Here is a 23388-nt window from a genome sequence, read left to right on the forward strand (position 1 = left end):
AGTTATAGAAAGCTATGGCGTTGTTCGGAATAAAAATGGAATTATGTTTCTCCTCCTCTGAAACCTCGTTGAAATCTCCCATAAAGACCCAAACCCCAGGGATGAATTTCTAATATGCACCATCTTCTCCAACAAAATTTGCTTATCTGATAAAGATTGAGGAGAGTAGACGTTAACCATATTAAACAATTTTGATCTTTCAGCAACCGAATCAGAGACAACTAAAAAGTTCTGATCTTTGATGACACTCAATCTACAAAAAAGCACAGGGTCCCAAACATACATAATCCCCCCCCCCCCACCCCCCCACTTCCCTGCCGCATTAACATAATCAAATTCAAACTGTGCTTGACCCCAAAATTTACTTACCTGATAACTTGACGAATTGACTAGTTTAGTCGTATGTCAAACTCACGTCCAGGTTTCCAGGTTACATAAAGCAGGAAAATCCTTTACAGTCCCAACGAGGGTAATTTTTCTCCATTGTTTTAAAGCGACCGTCTCAAGGTCGTTCGAAGCAACCGTCTTCATGGAGCATTTATTTGTCTCATCCTTTGTTAAGGCATCTTTGTAAGATATATCTCCCTTCTTTCTCCAAACGGAAACCAGCTTGCTCCCGTTGATGAATCGTTTCCGGTTTCTTTGGAATCTCCTTGTGCTGCTTTGTGCTATCCTCAGTTTCCTTGATGCTTGCCATTTCAAACTTTGCTAAGTTGGCCCTAATCTTGGCGTCTACAATCCACACTTTATTAAGAACTTCCTCTAGCTTGATAACATCTTTCACCTTCTGGAATCGGACAAAAGCAAAAAAATTTCCGCAGATATCCTTCTTTTGGGAAATGAAAACATCACAAATATTGCTAATCGGTTTGAGTTTCTTCCAGAGTGTTTCTCGTGCAACCATCCGATTAATTAGAGATGAAGTAGGTTGTGGAATCCTTTAATCTTTCGGTTACGGTTTCTATCTTTTCCCGGTTTTGCTGCTCACCTTTTTCGCCATCTTCACTACCTCCGGTGGCGTGTTTGGTGCCACCATCTTCTCTGTCTCCGGTCAAGTTTGGTGTCGCCGGTGACTCTTCGACCCTCTGTTCCCCTTTCTCTCATTATTGTACCCAAAGGAGTATTAATTACAAAGTTACAGGGGCTAGGATTTGGCTTGGAGAATGAACAAAAAGAAAGTGATAATTTTCTTAAAAAGTAAAAAAAAAAAAAAGGCATTTTTGTCATTATATATAATCTTATAAAGAAATGGGATATATCTAATTTAAGTTTATAGGTCGGAGATATATGTATAAATAAAATCTGGAGACCAAACAGGTCGTTAAGGGGATATATGTAATCCCCTCTTAATGAAAAATGGAATATTGGTAAAATTAATTATAATATTACAAAAAACAATTAAGAGGCCAAACATGTTGTGAAAGACGTGTTTGGAGACCAAACAGGTCGTCAAGACGTGTTCTTCCAGCAAACGCTTCATCAAAACATGTTTATAGGAGATATTTCTAAAAACGTAAATTTATAGGAACAAAAGTAGAATCACTTTTGAATAGAAGTACATTTTTGGAATTTTCCTCTTAAGAAGACTAAGCGTGGAGTTTGGTTGGTAGAATGTCTCAAAGCCTTTAGTTGGTTCTTAATGGCATGGAAAATTATAAGGTAGGGATGGTAATGGGTCAGGTTTGGGTCGGGTTTAGATATTCCCAAACTTATACCCGATTATTAAAGCTCACCCAAACTCGTCCCAAAGCCTCGGGTTTTAAGAGGGAAATTACATGTTGAGTTTCGGGTTTTCCCATCGGGTTTCCAGTTTTCTATTGGGTTCTGACAAAACCATTGGGTTTCTATCGGGTTTTGACAAAATATAACTAATCGGTTACAAACAATAGTTATACCCGAAACTATACCAATCTTTCCATGTAAGCCCGTGTTTCTTTGCTCTATTTTTTTTATTCAAAGATAACCCAACACTTGTATTTCTTCGAACAAAGTTTACAGTTGAATTGGTACCCCGGAATGGACCAATTCGTTTCTTTTTTTCCATAAAAACCAAGCCGCAGTAAAACAAATAGTATCTTTGTATATTTATTTTAAAATATATTTGAATGATATATTATAATCAAGTTATAATATCAAATTTTGATATAAAAACTTTGTATAATTTTAAAACCATTTTGAGAGATTTTGAAGTAGCCCGGTTATTAAAATCCAGTCCGATTAATGAGTCAATATGACGACTGGTTCAATGTCTGGTAAGGTTGGGTGGATTGGATATTTGTTTTGACTTTGAGAAAAAAGGGACTTAAAAACAGTATTGTCTTGCGTACACAAGCATTAGAATCGCTTTCCCATTCAAATCCAAAATTCATTGGAAGCATTAGGGTTTTAATTTGGATAGTGGAAGTGAGTCGATTTGGTGTTAAACCGAACCGAAAAAATAACCAATTGCTTAGTTCAGATGAGGCTGATAACCGAACTGGACCATGAACAAAACCCACAGATAAGATGGTTAAAATATAGAAAAAAGGTAAAAGAGAAAAAGAATAATCTATCGATCGAAAACGAAATGTATATAAGGGTAGGTTATTAGGGTTGGTTTTGTTATCATAAAAATCCCAGTTCTACATTCACAATTGATCGATCAAATAATAATAACAACAATCACTTGCTCGCTGCAATTCTTTCTTCATTTAATCCTTCATTCTTTGTGTTTCGATTCAATCAAACAGTCAATCGACACTACTAGAAAATTGAGCAATTGCGACCAAAACTTGCTACCGAAAAAAAACGGTAGCAATTTTAGCGACCGATTTAGCAAATTTGCTACCGATAAGCGTAGTTACTTGACACGGTAGCGAAGCGGTCGAAAATGTTGCAACCTTTTATTTTCGGTGGCTAAGCGGTCAGAGTTTTTGCAACCGTTTTTTAAGCAGTTGGATTTTTTGCTACTAGTGGCTAAGCGGTCGGAGTTTTTGCAACCATTTTTTAAGAGGTCGGAGTTTTTGCAACCAAGTTGCTACTAGTGGCTAAGCGGTAGGAATTTTTGCAACCGAGTTGCTAATAGTGGCTAAGCGGTCGGAATTTTTGCAACCGGTTTTTAAGCGGTCGGAGTTTTTGCAACCGTTTTTTAAGCGGTCGGAGTTTTGCAACCGAGTTGCTACTAGTGGCTAAGCGGTCGGAATTTTTGCAACCGTTTTTTAAGCGGTCGGAGTTTTTGCAACCGTTTTTTAAGCGGTCAGATTTTTTGCTACCGATGGCTAAACGGTCGGAGTATTAAAAAAACATTATATGCTTGAATTGAGATCGTCTTTGCCACGACCAAATGATACTTTTGATTTTTGATCTTCTTAGTAGCAGCAATAGTTTATTAATTACGCCAAGCCACGTGACTTGGGAACTTTTAAAATCAGATTTGAAGCTGCCCCGGTTAAATTTTTTTTTATAAGTTATAACCATAAAATTCAAAGTTATGTGGGTGCACTTAAACTATTCAAAATTGAGGGTGAAACCATAATAAATGGATCTGGAACCCTAATTTCATAAGATCTGCACCTCCTGTCAAATCCACCACTTCCGGCCAAGCATCACTATGTTACGTAATTTATATTATTTATATTTATGTTTTATTATTATTTTAATGTTAGGGAGTGGTATGCTATTTTGGTTTAGTTGGGGGTGTCTTTTGTAATTGAAATTCTATTTAGTTTCGTTTGATTTGGAATGGAGATTAGAATGTTTTGAGATAATATTTCCTCCTCTATTTGGTTTCTTCTTCTCCAGTCTTTGTAACCGTATCATAGGTATCAAAGCTTTTTCCAGGCGATCTTCAACGCATTCGCAACCGCTGAGATGACTAACACTCGCAGTCAAGAGGTAGAAGACAATCAAGGATCACGAAAAAGCCATATCCGAACTCCAAGCAACCCTAGCCGCCATGATGAGCCAACAAGAACAGATCTTGAAGGCGATTAATGGTTCTGGTATTGGTGATGCCCGCAACACCGGTGCAGATGCACGAGTCAATTATTGGCAGATGCGAGTGGGTAAGGTCGATTTCCCCAAGTTTAATGGGGAAAACGTTGAGGGCTGGATTCATAGTTTTGAACACTTCTTCATCATCGATGAGACTCCAGATAACGCGAAACTCAGATGTGCGGTTATACATCTCGAAGGGGATGCTATCGAGTGGAATCAAGCCTTTATGAAAATCCGCAAGGGTTCCGTAGCAGATCTGCCATGGGCAGACTATGTGAAGGCTATTTCAGCACGCTTTTCTAATGCCATGTTTGAAGATGCAATGGAAGAAATAGCATCTCTGGTTAACAAGGTTACGATTAGTGAACCATATGCCGTTAGCCTATATGTGAAAGGTTTGAAGCCGGGAATAAAAGGTCCGGTAAAGATGTTCAAGCCCCAAACGTTACATGAGGCGTATGGGTTAGCGAGACTTCAAACCATCAACAACACGAGCTTGATGAATCGACTTAAAGATGTGGAGGATGGTTCGCAACGCGAAGATACCAAAATTACCCCTCCTATCAATTTGATGTGTAGTCAACGAGCCATCGGTTTATAAACCGAAAAATGTCAACTTGAAGCGCTTGACGAGTGAGGAACTTGACTTAAAAAGGTCAAAGGGGAGATGCTTTTGGTGTTCTGAAAAGTTCGTCCTGGGGCATAACTGTAAGAAGAAACAACTTTTTGTGATTCATGTTGAAGACAATGAGAACCTCGAACAAGATGATCTAGGTTGATGCTTGAGTTGAAGGGCTTACTTTTTTAGGGCAAAAAGTAGGTTAATGGAGGAGTATTGTTACGTAATTTATATTATTTATATTTATGTTTTATTATTATTTTAATGTTAGGGAGTGGTATGCTATTTTGGTTTAGTTGAAGGTGTCTTTTGTAATTGGAATTCTGTTTAGTTTCGTTTGATTTGGAATGGAGTCAGCATGTTTTGAGATAATATTTCCTCCTCGGTTTCTTCTTCTCCAATCTTTGTAACCGTATCACACTAGGAACCTCTCACTCCGCCGATTAATTCGTTTGGTACATTTTATTTCTCATTCACTCAACTCGTTCGCCTGATTGTGCAGACGGCGGCGATGCACCGATTTCCAGACATCGACGACGTCCAGCCTATGCTGTTCACTATTCGTATATAATGTTATAAGGTTGATTATCGCTTTTGTTGTTAGCCATTGGCATCTAATTTTGATCAACGTGTACTATTTTTTACACTCTAGTGATTTGTAGTATTAATCATGAAAGGTCTTGCAATTATTTTTAGATAACTATACTGAATCGTTGCCAAATAGGTATTCAATTGGACAATTATAGTTGTTTTGATTTATGCACATAAGGTGTTTGATAAAATGTTTTGAGTTTAAATTATGGTTTATGCACACCAGGTATTCGATAAAATGTTTCAAGTTTTAATTATAGGGCTTTAGATGTATTGTGTCTTTTTTGCTCCTACAATTTGATCAAAATCTCTTTGGTTCAATAGGTCAAATACATATTGATAACGTATGTTTTAAATATAGAGAGGTTATGGTAACCACTTTACAATTTGATAATTTCAAAACATGAATTGAATCGATGTATATTTTTTTTATGTTGGTTTGTTCTTTACTCTCGTGTTGTGTTGCACTTGTAGAGCATAGCTAGGATGCTTATTGAATGAGGAATTGCCATTAACACTATCAACCACATGAATTTCTCGAGGTAAGAATGATAAACTCATTATTTCTTTAGGATTTATAAGATAGCACGTGAATCATTTTAAACTAGTCTAAAAATATAATGCTACATGCGTCATAATCATTTTGAATGACCAATAAGCTCGAGCTCGGCTCATTCCGACCTTCTTGTTTCTAAAGCTGGAACTCGGCTCGTTAGCTGTTTTTCAAGCTCGAGCTCGGCTCGTTTTCTATTTATTATTATTAATTTTTATATATTTATAATTATATATGTAGATATATATATTTTTCAATTATAATTTATATAACATAACATTTTATTTATTTATTTATATTTATATGTATTTTATGTTTATTAGGGTGAGCAATTTAGGAAAAAATATACATTGAATGCAGCTCGAAAACTCAACAGGTAAATAAATCAAATAAAAAAGGCATTTATTTCTATTTTAATTAAACTTCATTATTAGAATGTGAAAGCAGTTTTTGATATGGTCATTAAGGTAGTTCTGTAACCTTCAAGGTGGACGGAAGTGATGAGACCGACAAGACGTAATATTCTCGTTGCTCGATCATTGTACGGGAAGTTGGTGCCCCGTGAAAATGTTTCTCTAAATGAGCTGCACAAGTGGCTAAAGTTATAAAACCGGTGTCCCTAGGATCATTTGCAAACACGAAGATGCTCCTAATCCAGTGGTTAGTAATTTCTTATCAAAGTTGCATATTCATCTCACATAAGATTTAAGCAGGGTATATAGCAGAATGGGTATTCTGTTATGGTCAAAATAGGCTAGGACCTGAAAGTTTTTTCTTCAGTGACCCGTTAACAGATGTGCATAATGCTCATGACATGTTCACTATTTTTCATTGACCCGTTAACATATATATACAGAATGTTCATGACCTGTTCACTGTTTTTCACTGCATTTTTGGGTCGAAAAAGTAATGTGCAGAATGCTCCACAAGGTAAACCCGTTAATACTCAAGAAAACGTGGTGTGATCAATAATCATAATTTTGTTTATATGAGTTAAGCTAAGCTTGCTTAACTGGCTACTTGATTCGTTATAATCAAAGCCCACATTTCAAGATATACATCATATAACCCAAATTTTATTGTTAAATATAAAATTATTTTATTGAAAAAAATTATTGAGCTGGCTCAAGTCTTTTACAAGTCAAGCTCGAGTACAACGAGCTGAACCGATTCAACTTAGTTTGTAAATGAGCCTAGCCGGCTCAACTCGGTTTGTAAACGAGTTGAACTGAGCGTGAGACTAACCTGGGTTTGCTCAACTCAGCTCGTTTACAGCCTTGTAGAATCAATATTAAAAGCTCTTACTCCGTTTACTATTTTTCGATAAACTAACAAAGGTCAAATCTTCTGTTGACTTCACCAGGTCTGTTGAGCGAACCGGCTAGTATTACAAGAGCCGAATGTGTTTCACCTTGGGAAATCGAGACTTTTTTAGCTCAGATTCCAACAACCTTAACTCAACCGACTGCACCGTCAGTCACTCACTGCTCACGTATTTCACTGCTCAGGTATAATATTATTAGATTAATCATTATTCATTTGTTGATTAAGCTATCGGTTTCTTTTTGCTAATGCAATTTAGTGACGGTTTCACAAGTTGCAGCTGAACAAAGTTCTTATCTTGCTTTCATCAGCATGGAAGAATGCATGAAACACAAGAAGGAGCTTTGCATTTTATAGAATTTGACCGCTGTGGCATTGACAGATTCTGTCCCTTCAGGTTCGGTTTTACATCTTTGAATTTTAAAAGTCAACATGAGTTCTGACTTTGGGATAATAGTAGAAAGAACCTCATGGTTTATATGAAGATACAAGCATGTTGGTCAGTTTGCTCCATTAAGAGGATCTGACGAGCTGCCCATGAGGAACAGAAGCGAAGACGACATTTTCAGATATCCAGGACCGTATTCTTGATTTCATGTTCCTGAATGCGTGTACCAGAAAGCATAAGTAGTGGGTTTTGTTTTTCCAGAAAAATGTGTATAGCTAGAATAATATTTTTTTTCTTTATAAATCTCCAATAAGACTTTGTATTGAACACCTTTGATAGAAAGTTTGATTTGTGCTTGCATCCATATATAAAAGATTGATTTTTTTAATCTATTTGCAAAAAAATAGTTCCACTTTATTGTGACAAAAATATGGTCGCAATACTGTGTGAAGCTAATATTTGCAACGTGCGCAGATTAGTCGCAAAAAGCGGTGGCAAATAAAGAATCGCGACAAATAAAAAATTGCGACGCAGTAACGGTTGCAAGATTTGCAACGGTCGCAAGATTTGCAACGGCAGCACCGATCACAAGATTTGCGACCGCAAAACTGGTCGTTCACAAATGTAATAACGGTCGCAAAGTGGTCGCAGTAGAGCAATTGCGACCTGCGTTTTTCCGACTACATTTTCAGTTACAAAACGGTCGCAACAAGGTAATTGCAACCGTTTTCCTACCGTAATGGCGGTCGTAAATGCTTAGTTTTCTAGCAAAGAACCTCAGTTCAACTTAATGGCTCAACTCAAACTCACGACTGATTCTGCTTTGTGATTTATTTCTTCTTTTTTTCATTCAATGAGTTTTTTTTCTTGTTTTTTTGTTACAGAAATTGATCAAGATTTACGATTTCTCTGCCAAGATGTCTTATTCACTTTCTGCACTACAAAGGTAAATCATCATCATCTTATTATTATTATTTGTTTCCAAAAGAAAGAAAGAAAGAAAGACAGTTTCTTAGTATAAACCCAACAAATGATTCATATCTTAGCTGACATGTTTCATTATAATAATAATAATAATAATAATAATTAAGATCATCCAAGAATATCTATCTGTCGGTCCCGAATAGCTCACTCAAAAGATCACTCACTCACCGTCGTAACCCACACATAAGTGTTGACAAGAAGGTTAACGACTTACTATTTTAGGTAAAGAACAATATAATATTAAAGGCGGAATCAATAATACTCTAAATGTTGCTTGACAGACAGAAATGTAACAAACACACAAAGTAACTCAAAAGATTTCCATATATATTGCGAAAGATACAATGAAAATCAATTAGGGTTTCTAGGTGGAATTTTTGGATTTATGGCAGCTTTCCGTATAGGAGTGAGGCAGTCGTCAAATCACAATATTCTTGTTGTCATGTCCTTATCAGGCGTGCCCTAAATTATTACTTTTATAGCCCTACCCTGACATATAACATTCCATTCTAGAAACCCTAATGATTGAAACGTATTCAAAACATATTACAACAGATTCTAAGTGTAAACAGGTCTTCGAGCAAGCTTTGCAGCTTTTGTCTTTGTTGAGCAGACCTGGTAACCATTAAGTATGCTTAGGAACAATTCTCCGGGCACACTTTACTTAGAATATTTTCCTTACAAAATATTCATCTATCAGACTTCAATCCTCTTGACCATATCAAACTTTGCTCGATATATAACTACGAGCAAACTTGTTCTTCAGATATCCCTTCTACCTTTTGTTAACTTAACTTATTTGAATAAACCAAATTATGCTGGTAACACTGTAGCTTGCTTGAGTTGAACCTTGCTGGGCAGAAGTCCTTAAGTAATTTCTTTATCAACTTCCTTCAAGCTTGCTGAGACCACTGTTTTTTAAGAATAAATCTTGCTAGATCTTCCAAAAGACTTGGTTTTAGCTTGGTTTAGTCAAGAGTTTGCTAGGAAACAAACATTGCTTGACTTGAAGAACAACCTTGCTAGACAAAGTGAATCTTGCTCGATCTATCACTTAAGAGGAATTCTAGAAGATAACCTTGCTGGAAAAGCAAAATACCTTGCTAGATTAAGTAAAAGCTTGCTGGGAGGCCTGAGTTTGCTCGGTTTTCATAGTTAGCCATTTTTAGAGAGGTTCAGAAGATTCCAATCTTCCTTAGGTCTTTTCTCATCCCAACAATCCCCCCTAGATTGGAACATCCTCAGCTTTACCAAAACACCTCTAAGGTTACATACACTTATCCAAAAGACATATCAAATTTTCAAAATATGAAATTTACATATCAAAATGAAAGAGATTACAACTTATAATTCTGTCATATAGACATTACAAATCAAGCCTAATCGATAAGTGGCGTTTTCATCTTCTGGAGCTTGAGGCTTCCCTTCTTCTATCCAGTCTGACTAAGGTGGCCTTTTATTTGAATAGAAATAACTGCCTATTGTGACGATGTTGGGAGGGCAGAGTCCATCTGATTATATCCACCAGATCATCCACATGCAGAAATTCAAGGTCAGTGTCTTCCTTTATGATTCCCAGGGCAGTCCATCTGAGTTTTTTAGAATGAAGGATTCATCATGTTCCTCAAATACGATGTCAGAAATCCTTCCATTCCTTTGGACTTCGTGATTAGGCCTAGTTATCTGCTGCCTCATGCTTAGACATTCTTTCATATTTGCTAGAGGGTTGTGATATTTGGTTTTCCTTTTATAGGATTCCTTAGTTAGCATGATGTCCATCACTTTCCTCTGCCTCTTTTTCTTCTCAAACTCGGAAAGTTCCAACTTCCTCTTCTTGCTTAGCATCGGGAAACCCTTCCTTGCTTGATCTCTAAGATGTTTAGATAGTTCATTTTATTGCCTTTGTGCAAAGCTTTGCCTGTTGTGATAGTCATATAAGTTCAGAGTTGCCATCTCAACCAATTGCTCCTTTTTGAAATCCATGAAATCATCTTTAAATACAATATGCCTCAAGTCACCACTCTCCATAATTACTTTCATCGAATCCTTTTTTGCATCAAAATAGAGCTTCTTTGGTAGGTCAACCTCTGATGGTTGCCTTTGTTTTCGTTGTTGTGAAGCTCTAGTTGTTGGAATTGGGACGCTTACAGTTGAGGGCCTAGAAGTATGCTTCTTTTTGGGAATATGGGCCCTCACATGCCCAGACTTCTCAAACATCTCAATTATCTTTTCCTTGGGCAACATGACCAGATTTAAATAATTCTCTCCTTCCTTGGCCAAAGTAGTAATCATGTCCATTATCTCCTCATCAGTTGGACCAGCAGGTACATATCTTTGTGTTGCAATTGGTTCACCCCTGGGTCCACACTAAAATTGTAATAATTTCCTCTGTTCAACTTCAAGCTCCTCCCCCTCAACCTTTTCGGAATAAAACAGTTCTTTTAGTTGACTTTTACCAAGGTTGTCAAACACTCCTTCAGCCATTCTCTTGCTAAGCATCAAGCCTTTGAGGTTCTTGATCTTGTTCTCATCTTCCCATGGCTCAACTGGATCAATTGGTTCCTACTTCACAGTCACAAGAATAGGAGTCTGAGAAATCTTTGGCTTTGCTTTTTCTTTGTTGAATGCAGCTTTCTCAGACTCATACATTGATAGTTTTTCTTCCTTTCTCATACTTTTAATCTTTTCACCTTGACCTCTTGCTTTCATCAACCTGTCAAACAAATTAATCTGTTCATCCTCCCACTGCATCTTTTCCTTTTCAACCAGAGTTATTAATCTTGGTTTCTTTGTTGTCTTTTCAAACTCTTCTTTTCTTGAGATTCTTTTGAAGTGTGTTTCAGCTTGTTGTTTACTTAGACTGTCCACCACTTCAATTGATATCCCATGATCAATTAAATACTTGCACTTCCCCCATACTTATAATCTTTCAAGCTTTTCTTGTTGGTTACCGGCCTTCTTCATCCTCTCTAATTCATCTCTTTTTACAGCTTCAACTGTTGTATTGTAAGCACTTTCCAACTCTCCAAACTTCATATGGCTTAGTTGTTTTTCAGAATAGTCATGTAATCTCAAATAAGCCCTAAACTTCTGAGAGTCTTTATTTTTCTTCTCCATCTTTTTTTTTCAAATCTTCCACCTCTTCATCTAATAATTTCTACAACTCCTCGTCAGACATGGGAGCCAGAGTTTCAAACTTGTAGCCATGATTTATTAGCCCCAATATTTTTGGATCATTCCTTTTGGCCTTGTTCAACATATCTTGAATGTTCTCCCTATGCTCATCAGTCATTGTCACATCAGGGGAATCAACTGTATCATCATGATCATCTTCATAAAGATCTTCAAGTGCATCAATCCTTGGTTCATTAACTTCAGGTTCAATCACAACATTAGGGTTGACAGTTTGAACTGTATGGCTTGAATAGGAATAACCTTGATAGGACTTTTCTTTATTTTGAGAGTATGTTCATTATCACCTTCACTTTTATCATCCCTCTTCCTTTTTCTTATATATTTCTTTCAATATTTTCCCCAATTTTCTAGATCCCATTCTTCTGGATTCTCACTCATATTATTATTAGCTTCTTGTGTCCATTTCTCTGCCAATATTTGCACAACAGTTTTGGCAGCATATTCATCTGGAACCACTTGCCTTTCATCATTTTTCTTTTCTGGCTCATCAGTGGCTTGCTTAGATGTTTTAGTTTGGGCTTTTTTGAAGTTGTAGATGACCAGTGCCAAAGAGTTATCAACTTCTTCATTCTATTTAAGTTTTATTAGCCCTTCAATTACTTCTTGTTCTAACTCCCCCTGTTCCTCATTCAATTTCTTTTTAAGCTCAAGCTCTTCCAACAAAATCCTCTGGTCCTCAAGTTCCTTATCAGACAGAAATCTTGATACCATATCCCTCTGTATCCAATCGGTTACAATCTCATCATGCCTTTTGGCAGCCCTTTCAGCTCCTTCATCTACCAATAGTAGTTCATCATTGTCCTGATTTTATTGGACTTCAAAGGCTGTAATTGATCTTCTGATTCAGCAACAGACTTTCCTTTTGTCCTCCTTCTCTCCTCATCCAAAGTCACTGGCCTGGATGGACCAACTTCCCTCACCAAGATTGGTTCATTAGGAAAATTGTAAATTTCATTGAATAGGTCTTCTAGCTCATCTTCCTTTTCCACATTATCTCCTTTCTTGAGATCAGAAGATATTTCATCAACATTCTCATCAGTTATCACAATCTCCTCAGTTTCATTTCCTTCTTCCATGATCACATCAGTCTGTGGCTTAGTTAATATAGCATTAGTTGCTATAGTTTCAGTTAAAACGTTATCAGTATCAGCCACAATAGTTTCATCATCCACTACTTTCTCAACCTCCTTCTCTACAATCTCCTGAACCAAATTCTTCTCTAACACTTCATTATTTACATTATACCCTTGTTCACCACCATCGAATTCATCACCATCATATCCCATATCATCATTTCTCACCTCCACACTCTCATCCTCTTCATCACTTCCATACATATCACACAAATTTTTTAAAGTGTCCTCCCTTACCACATTGACCACAGGTGGATTCTCCCCCCTGTTTTGTTTTGGTACAGCTGAGGTCTTCTCAACCTCAGTTACCAGGGATTGAATCCTTTGTTGTGTCTGTGCCAACAGGGATTCCAATTCAGAGTTCCTCTTTCTCATCACCTCATTCCTTTCCCAAATAAACATTTTCAATTACAGCATCCATGTATCTTCCAAACAATTGGACACCAGGGGAAGGGGAACTTATAGGTGAAGTCGGGAATGGGTCTGAAATATTGGTTTGGGGTTGGATGGGTTCATGGGGTGGGCTTTCTATAATGTTTGTGCTTGTAGAGGGTAAAGGATTATTGGTTCAGTAATTTCAAAGGTTGGGTTAATGGGTTGGTCAGCTGTTTGTGAGTGGGTTGGGGATTGATAAGGTGTGTTAGGCTAGTTTATTAGGTGGGCTGGGACATGTTGAGGAATGTATGGTTCATGGATAGGCTAGGTTTGGGTTTGAATTTGGGTTAGGTTTTGGGTTTGGGAATGGGTTGGTGATTGGGTTTGGTTTAGGTTTTAGGTTTGGGAATGGGTTAGTGATTGGGTTTGGTTTAGGTTCTGTGTTGGTGGGGATGGGATATATGGTTCATGTTCTTGTTGTGTGTGTGGGGGGGGGGGGGTGTGGTGAAAGGTTTTGGTTTAAAGGATTGTTTTGGGGTGAGGTTGGTGGTGTAGGAATGGGTTGGTTTAAGTTCTCCCCATGTGCGTCTACATGAATTTCTTCCTCAACAATCAAATTATTACCTCCTCCATCATGGCCACCATCACCTCCATCCTCAGCATTTCCTCCATCAGCATCTCCTTCATCATCACCATCATCCACAGAATCATCATCACTATCGTCCTCACTCTCTTCCTCCTCCTCAGAAGTCACATGTGGTGATTCTGGAACAGCCATAATTTCCAAATCATTATCAAGCAACCATGGTAGAATGTCAAATTCTACCTCCGGGTTAAAGTTGCAAGTAGATGCCAACCTTGATATCCTCTTATACACGTTAGGATCTTGCAATATATGTGTTGTGCCCATGGTTGGCAAATCAGGTATCACCAAATTAAATATGATCAGCAGAAATCTCGGATAAACCAAGAATTTATCTTTATCATCCTTTCTCAAGTTCGATGCCAAACCCTCGAATATCATACGTGAAAAGTTAAATGGATGTCTGTAGACAACAGCCACCGTGGCATTGGCGATCTCCCTACTCATTAATGTCCATAACCCCTTCCTAGGTGTAAAACCCTGTACAATGTGGTGTATTAAAAACCGATAAAGATTAGGGAACATGCCCTTTTTAAGCTGTCCTTCATGGTCGTCCCTTTGATATCCCATAGTTTTCTGGAATATCCAAGCAATCGGTCAGTAGTAAAGTGAATAGAGGCCTCCACATTGTCATTTAATTGTAGACTGACCCTGATTAATTGTTCAGTGATAACAATTTCTTTCATTGCTATCGTAGCCTCTATACGCCTACCGCCTTCACCATCAAATAATTGCGCCGAATGCCAGAAATCTAATTGATGATTTCTATAAATGATCGGGCTTCTGTTAATGAAAATCTAAGATTTGACCGTTGCAACCACCGTATCATCAGTTCAACAGGTAGATTGTCATCCGTCACCTGGAGTAGAGTGCACATGTTGTGCTTCTTCTCAAATGAATAATTCATATCTGCACAATCACAAACAAAAACACATTCAAAGTGAAAATTAGTCATAAAGTTCACAACTTGACATGTTATAAGTCATAATTTGAAGAAGAAAGGAAAATTTTTCTTTAAAAACCCGTTCCTCGACAAATTTATAACCTACATAGAAAACAGAGACGTTAGTGAGATGAAATTAAAGCCCTAATTATGTACAATCAGTGTCGGAAAACTATCAATTAAAGCTTACCGAGTCAGAATTAGTGGGCTGACGAGTTTAGGTTATGATTATTAGGAAACGATTGAAATTTTGGGTGGGAGCAAACTGGCAATAATGCAATAGTGGAAAGAGTTAGAAAAGTGAAATGTAAAGTTTTCTAAGTCCCTCTTATATACATTTTTGAAAGTGGGTTTTAAATGAAATTTGTCTTTTAGTGTGAGAATACTGCCAAAAATATCTCACTAAAAAATATCTTTTGCTTTTAAAACCTTGCTCAATAAAGCACATTTTTTAAACCTTGCTAGGTAAAGTTCATTTTCACAACTTGCTAGGAAAGGTGTATTTTCAATGTTTGCTCATCCCAGAGTTTGCTCAAATATTATAAAGTAATTAAAAATAAAACTAAGTGGATAAAGTGAAGGAAGCTTACTCGAATATACAAGATTGCTCAAGAAATAAATCACATGACAAATAATCAAGTATAATCTATCAAATAGGCGACCTTACTCGGAATCAATAAGGAATCCAAAATAATAACTTAGAGATATTTCTAATTGTCAACCTTGCTCGAATATTTGAATTTCACAAACCTTACCCGATAATACTTATAAAAGGAAAAGGTTAACACATATTCATTCAAGTATACTCTAAAGACAAAGTATGCTTGAAAATGCTTCAAGTGTGCAAAGTTTGCTAGAGGAGACTTGTTATCCTTTGATATACAAGTGTGCTCTAAACATAAAGTGTACTCAAAAAGTGAAGTTTACTTGAGATTTACTGAAATAACAAGTATGCTCGATAAACAAAGTTTACTCGAAAACACTTGTTCTTTCAGAAAGAACATTTAGACAGATAAACAAGTTATCATTTTGGCAAGTATACTCGGCACCTATTTCAACTTAAACAATTAAGTTTACTCGAAATATATGTTTTAAAGCAAAATATCACAAGTATCATATAGTCATCAAGTGTGTTTGATAATGATAAATTTCTAAACAACAAAGTTTACTCGAAAGATTAACTTTATCAAAGTTTACTCGATAATACATGAATAATCATTTCTAAGACAAATCAGTGGCAATTATGCTAGACAAACACTTACATCAAATAAAACAATCAAGTTTACTCGAAACAAGTATTTTAAAGCATATTCAAACATGTATCACATAATTATCAAGTGTGCTTGATAAAAACAACTTTCTAAACAACCAAGTTTACTAGAAAGTAAATAATTACAAAGTGTACTCGATAATATATGAATAATTATCTTAAGTACAAATAAACATCAAATATGCACGAATGGGATGTAATTTAAATAAAAACTTCTAAGTTTACTCGAAAGGTTGAAAATAATCTAACCTTACTCGAAATTACATATCCAAACATATTCAAGGTAAAATGCAACTCTTTTTGACTTAAACCATATTTCAAACAGTGTTATCATTAAAGATCAAGGTTTAAGAGAAAATGGTGCATAATGAGATCAAATTTTAGTCTTATTTCATTTCAAATCATTTTCTTTCCTTTTGTGGAAAGATCTCAACATTGGATCATATTGATTAAGTCACCTTTCATTACTTCATTCTCACCATCATTATGACCGATCAGGCAGGTTAATAGCAGGTCTAGACTTAGCATGAATTTCATTACATATTGGTGATATGATTAAGTTCAATTAGATTGCATAATACAAAAATGGATAACACTTATTGCACTATGATGTCCCATATCTCTTCTCAAGGCTTATTTGGCTTTCCCCAGATCAACCCGAATTGGCTCCGACCCCCTGATATTTTGTCAAAATATTTTTATGAAGAACATTTAAATTTATTGGATTTTTCTTTTCAAAACTTCAAACATATTTGAGGTTGAACGTTGGACTTACATGCCACACAGTCAGGACTTACAGGCCTTTCATTCGAGATGTTAAAGGACTTATTTTATTGCCTCCACCCCTGTAGTTCTATAATTAACCCTCATGTTTGGATTTTCTTTCAAAATTTGTGAACATTGATCAACTTTTTGTTGAATAAAAAAATTTTGCTCAAATTTGTTCTTTGTCATATTCATAAGATGTTTCATTTTTGGTGACCAAATACCAACAGGCTCGTGTATGACTGGGTAATCACTTTTCTGCCTATCATTCGGAGAGATTTATCTTGAAACATGCATATTCAACAATATATCTCCACATTAAGCTTAGCATTTTCATTATGTTTATATCACCTCAGTTTTTACACATCATGGAAAGCAACCATACATACTAATGACTGCATTAATAGTCTTTTTAGCCTTTTAAATCCATATGATTGACATAAATAATCAATGTACTATCATTTCCCATAGGTTGGATCAATTTTCACCTAAAACCTTTTTGAGCTTCTACAAAATAAGCAATTTGCGACATATTCAAGAATAATCAGATCATTAATGACACAATTAAAATAAGAAGACTTACCATAATGTAAATCCAAGACAGATTATGCAAAGCCTATCCTATCCTAATCACATCATCATTTTCAGATTATCCACATAATCATAACATCAGATAAGCATACACATAGGTTATTCCAAACCAGAAGTACACACACTTATCCTGATATTACAAATTTACTGAATTCAAACCTAAGCATCAAAGACACCTAAGTTACAGATTGTCATTTAAAGCACACAGTTTTCATCAATCACATATTCAAGCACACAGTTATCATTCAATCAAATAATCACAACTTTCACTCACAAGACTATAAGGATAATCAGTTAGCACGGTGAGCACACATTATTAATTAGACCTCATCAGAGTTTATCATTCCTAAAGCTTTCAAGAGAAAGTGGAATCTAGTTTTATCCAGTGGCTTGGTGAATAGGTCAGCCAAGTTGTCACTAGTGACAACTCTTTTCATTTTAATAAGTCCTTTCTCATTACAATCTCTAATAAAGTGATGTCTGATTTCAATGTGCTTGGTCTTAGAGTGTTGGACTGGGTTCCGAACTATGAACAAAGCAACAGTATTATCAATAAAGATAGGAGTGTTCAAGAAATTAAAACAATAGTCCAACAGTTGATTTTGAATTCAATGTACTGAGCTTCAACAGTTGAGATAGAAACAATAGTTTGCTTCTTTCATTGCCATGACACTAGTCTGTCTCCCAAAAATTGACATCCTCCAGAAGTAGACTTTCTACACATGTTGCAACCATCATAGCCACTATTAGTGTAAGCAAGCAAATCAAAGACATGGTTCTTTGGATACCATATCCCTAAATCAGGCTTCCCCTTCAAATATCTAAACATTCTCTTGACAGCAGTCATGTGAGACATTTTTGGACTTGATTGGAATCTTGGACACACACAAACAGCAAACATAATGTCTGTCCTTGAAGCAGTCAGGTACATTAGAGATCCAATTTTTGCTCTGTATTCATGTTTATCAACAGGCTCTCCTTTTTCATCAGCAATCATCTTTTCATGGGTGTCCATTGGAGTAGAAGCAGTCTTGAGATCTTGACACTTGAACTTGTTCAGAATGTCCTACACATACTTTGATTGAAAAATGAATATACCATCCTTCTTTCATTGAACTTGCAATCCCATAAAGAAATTCATTTCACCAATGGAGCTCATGCAGTACTTGGACTTCCTTACTTCTTCAAACTCCAAACACATTTATTCATTTGTTAACCCAAAGATGATATCATCTACATACACTTGTAGAAGGAGAAAACCTCTTCCTCTTTTCTTGTAGAAGAGGGTCTTGTCAATGGCTCCCATTTGAAAACCATTTACAAGCAAGTGGTTTGATAACTCATCATACCAAGCTCTTGGAGCTTGATGTAAACCATATAGAGCTTTGTTCAACTTGTACACTCTATTTAGAAAATCAGGATCTTCAAAACCTAGAGGTTGAGTCACATACACCTTCTCTTCAATCTTTCCATTTAAGAAATCGGATTTGACATCTAGTTGAAACACTCTTATATTCTTTGAAGCAGCAGAGGCTAGGAAGGTTCTGATTGCTTCTAGCTTTGCCATTGGTGCAAAAACTTCCTCAAAGTCAATACCTTCTTCATGTAAGCATCCTAGTGCAACTAGTCTTGCTTTGTTCTTTATAACAATCCCTCTTTCATCCCTTTTGTTTCTGAAAACCCATTTGGTTCCAATAGCATACTTATTTCTTGGCTTATCTAGAAGTTCCCATACTTGCAGATCCCTAAATTGAGCCAACTCCTCTTGCATTGCTTCTACCCAACTATTGTCTTTGAAGGCTTGTACGATGTTCTTGGGCTCAACTTGGGATAGGAAGCAGGAGTACAAACAGATGTTTGCAGTTTCAGATGCACTTCTTGTAACTCTTTCATGTATGTCCCCAATGATGTTTTCAGGTGGATGATTTATTTCAACAAAGTAAGTTTGCACAACTAGATTAGTAGACGTATTAGAATCCAGATTTGTATCATTGAGATCAGGTTCCTTAATGATTGTATCTGTTATTGTATCATTCACTTCAGGTGATTCTTCAGCAGACTGTTGTGAAGTTGAAGCAACATCATTTCCAAAGCTCAAACTTTGAAACAAAGATTTAAAGGCTGGTTGTCTTTCATCTTGTGCTTGATTAAACAGGTCGTTTGGTTGCACTTCACTATTGACAACTTGCTCTTGATCATTGACCTACTTTTGATCATTTTCAGTTTGCACATTGTTCGTGACAGGGTGTTCTTGAACAGGTGGTTGCTCATGATTTTCAATTTGCTCATCTTCTGACTCATGATCAGGAGTATTCTTAACAAAGGAGTATTCAGTGCTCTTGTCCGCAACCCTTGACCATAATTTGTTCAAATCAACCTTCTTTTCTGACTTTTCTTCTTGGACACTTGTTTTGTACAAAGTTTCATCAAAGTCTACAGGATAAATCTTGAAAGACTTGATTAGCTTCTCAAGATCAAATAACCAGGATGCTCCATCAACAGTATTGAACTGGTTTTCATTGAATATTATATCAGATGATTCAATCACACTCAAGTGATCTTTCACATATACTCTATAAGCTTTTGAGTGTGTGGAGTATCCAACAAAGAAACAATTTAAAGATTTTGATTGAAACTTGCTCTAAGTAGTCTTTAGTATTCAACAATGAGCACTAGCATCCAAATGGCTTGAGAAACTTGATGTAGGGTTTTTATTTGAACAAAATCTCATAAGGAGTCTTGTCTTGACTTTTGTTGAGAAGAACCATGTTCTGAACATAACAAACAGTGTTGATAGCTTCTGCCCAAAAAGTGTATGGCAAATAAGCATCTGCTAACATGGTTCTTGCAGCTTCAATGAGTGTTCTCTTTCTTCTTTCAGCTACAACATTCTGTTCAAAAGTCCTAGGAGCACTGAATTGTTGTAGAATTCCTTTTGCAAAACAAAATTCAGTCATCACCCCATTCTTGAACTTAGTCCCATTGTCACTTCTCATAACCTTCACCCTTACATCCAATTGGTTCTCAATCCATGTAACAAAACTTTTGATCAATTCAGCAGCCTCATCCTTGAAATTCAGAAAATAAACCCAAGTATATCTTGTAAAGTCATCAATAATCACCAAATAATATCTTTTCTTCCCTATAATAGGAACACTCACAGGACCAAAAAGATCCATATGAAGCATTTCTAGTACATGTTCAATTGAGTTTACAAGTTTTGCTTTGTGTGATGACTTTTGCTTCTTTCCTTTCTAACATGAGATGCATTTGTCATCAAGCTTGAACTCCCTTGAAGGTAAACCAATTACATGTTCATCTTTAATAAGTATGTTCATGTTCTTTAGATTGACATGACAAAGCTTTCTGTGCCATAGTTTGGTTTCATTTTCACTGGCCTTTGAAACAAAACAAGTTCCACCCCTAGAAACTGCATCCTTCATCTTCATTTCATACAATTTCCCATTTTCAGGAGCCATCATCATAATCATATCTGGAGGAATCACAAATTCAGGTTTGAGGATGAGACAGTGAGAATCATCAAATCTAACCTTATAACCTTTATCGCACATTTGTGAGATGCTCATACGATTATATTGCAATCCTTCCACATAGAACACATTATCAAATGACACTTTTCCACTGGTTAGAATACCTTTCCCCACAATTTCCCCTGCATTTTCATCACTCCCAAATGCAACAGATCCTTCAAACTTCTCTTCATAGTTCTCAAGTGACCTTTTGTCACATGTCATGTGTCTAGAACATCCACTGTCCATATACCATACATCATTGATTGGTGTGGACTGTTCCTACACAAATCAAAGAAAATGATCAGTTCAGGGATGAAATACAAGCATCATTAGCTTGCAAATCATCATTAACATGAATAGTTGTTGCAATGGGTTTGGGGCCCTTATAAACAACTTCACATGATTCATCAGAATCTGTTGGTGCATAATGTCAGTAGTTCAGTGTCTAGTGTCTGTAATTGCGTTTGTAATATTTTATGTTTTGTATAAGCGAAGTTGCTAACAAGTTCGATGATATGGGCGAACTTGTTAGACAAGCGAAGTTAGTGACAACTTCGCCTGAACATGCCAGGCGAAGTTGTCGAGATTATATAAGCCATCTGTTACGGCTTATTAATCATTAATTCAGTTTTACAGTTTTCGTGTATTCGAGTCAGAGAGAGTCTGTAATCAAGTGATCTTCGTATCACGTGTTTAAGGTTGGTATACAACGTGTTTGATTATCGTGTGTTAATCGTATTGTTTTCTATACTCGTAACGTCTTACGTAGTGATTCCGCACTTGCGTAGTACGCGATATCTCATGTAGATCCGGCTGGGAACCTACAATTGGTATCAGAGCTCTTGCTCGATTGTGTGGTTCGGGATTATCACGCGGGTATAGAAATCGTTCCGTTCGACTATTCGCGGGACGAGTTTTCTGAGTTTTAGTGTTATACTCTCCTCCTATAAGCTTAAACAACCCATAACACCTTCACAAACCTCGAAAAACCCAGAAATCTAATCTGCAGAAGCTTCATGTTCATCAGGCGAAGTTGCCGTCACTGTTACTAGGGTTACGGCGAAGATATAAGGTTAGGCGAAGTTATCCACAACTTCGCCTACCTCTTCAAGTTCGCTTACCTCAAGCGAAGTTACCCACAACTTCGCCTACCTCCCAAGTTCGCTCAACTTAAGCGAAGTTATTCTCAAGTTCACCTATCCAGCGAATTTAAGAAAGTGAGCGACGTTACAAATTCACGCGAAGTTAAGCTTTAAGCGAAGTTATCCGCAACTTCGCCAACAGTGCTGTTTGAAAATAAAATTTTTATTTTCGGATTTCTTTGAGTTTAGAGAAAGATGTCTTCGATAAACATTACTGAACTAGTAAAGATGGAAGTAGAAGCAGGTTCAGCTACAAAGGCACCCAAGATGCTTAAGAAAACGGATTATGTAGCGTGGAAAGATCGTTTTGAACAATATGTCAAGTATCAAGATGCCAAGATGTGGGTGTGTATACAAGATGGTTACATTCCACATACTACTGAGTATGAAGGTCGTGATCAGATCAAGAAGTACAAAGAGATGGAAGATGAAGAGAAGAAGATGTATGAGGCAGAAAGTAAAGCTCATGCAGCAATTACAATGGCTCTTCCACAAGAGATACTTCACACCTTCCGAAAGTATAAGACTGCTAGAGAGCTTTGGGAAGCTCTTGAAAACCGTTTTGAGGGCAATGTGGGAATTCGTGCTTCGAAGATTAAACTTCTAAAAACCCAATTCTCGGTCTTCAAGTATCTGAAAAACGAATCATTTGATGATATCATCACCAGATATTATCATCTGATGACTGAACTCAGCAACTATTCAATTGCATACAAAGAAGATGAGATTGTTGAGAAGCTTCTTGATGCTCTCCCACCAAAATGGGAGATGTATACTGTGTTGATGAGAGAAGATAAAGACTTTGCTGACTATGACCTTGAGACAGCAGTTAACAAGCTGAGAACATTTGAACTGAACATGGTACGAAAGGAGACACCTACCGATCAGGTTCAAGATCCGGGTATGTATGGGGCAAAGGTTAACTCCGGATCAAGTTCTAAAACGGAATCATCTGCTTATTACTCTAAGGGAGAGTCAGGCGCGAGCTCAACACATGAGGGACATGTATCTCTCAATATGAACGGTGATGTGTGCTATGTAGCTGGAGGGTCAAATACTTCTCAACCTCAAGCGACCAAGAGTAGTTATTCCCCAAGTGTTTCAAACAACAACTACTCAAAGATGCCCATGAGTGTCAAATCTGCTGAACAGCAGTTTGCTCTCTATGCATCTTTTTTTGCTTCGTATGAGAACTACATTCAGGGTAAGATCGTTGATCCTGCATTTTTGGATGAAGATTATGACCAGATCGATGCTGATGATCTGGAGGAGATGGATCTGCAGTGGCAGATGGCCATGATAGTGAGAAGGGTAAAGAGGTTCATGAAGAAGACTGGCAGGAAGTTTGTCGGTGAGAGGCCAGGG

At 36.8% G+C, this 23388-nt stretch overlaps 1 protein-coding gene and 1 long non-coding RNA gene across 7 annotated transcripts; both read left to right on the plus strand.

Moving 5' to 3' along the window:
• The first annotated feature begins 3934 nt into the window (after nucleotides 1-3934).
• On the plus strand, nucleotides 3935-4576 carry LOC143613633 (uncharacterized). Its single transcript, XM_077087290.1, has one exon. The coding sequence runs from the start codon at nucleotides 3935-3937 to the stop codon at nucleotides 4574-4576; it is 642 nt and encodes a 213-aa protein (XP_076943405.1).
• A 1095-nt stretch (nucleotides 4577-5671) lies between these two features.
• Nucleotides 5672-7745, plus strand: LOC143613626 (uncharacterized). 6 transcript variants are annotated; one of them, XR_013150156.1, is made up of 4 exons: nucleotides 5672-5727; nucleotides 6062-6114; nucleotides 6173-6398; nucleotides 7102-7744. It is a non-coding gene; the product is annotated as an uncharacterized LOC143613626 (long non-coding RNA). The 6 variants fall into 6 exon arrangements; XR_013150154.1 differs by having other exon boundaries at nucleotides 6186-6398; nucleotides 7102-7743; XR_013150157.1 differs by lacking the exon at nucleotides 5672-5727 and adding an exon at nucleotides 5831-5896 and having other exon boundaries at nucleotides 6186-6398; nucleotides 7102-7743.
• Nucleotides 7746-23388: the final 15643 nt, after the last annotated feature.

This window comes from Bidens hawaiensis, unplaced genomic scaffold, assembly GCF_021521415.1.
Source record: "Bidens hawaiensis isolate Kalapana, Puna unplaced genomic scaffold, B.hawaiensis_p1.1 tig00037866_1, whole genome shotgun sequence".
In the NCBI taxonomy this organism is placed as follows: Eukaryota; Viridiplantae; Streptophyta; class Magnoliopsida; order Asterales; family Asteraceae; genus Bidens; species Bidens hawaiensis.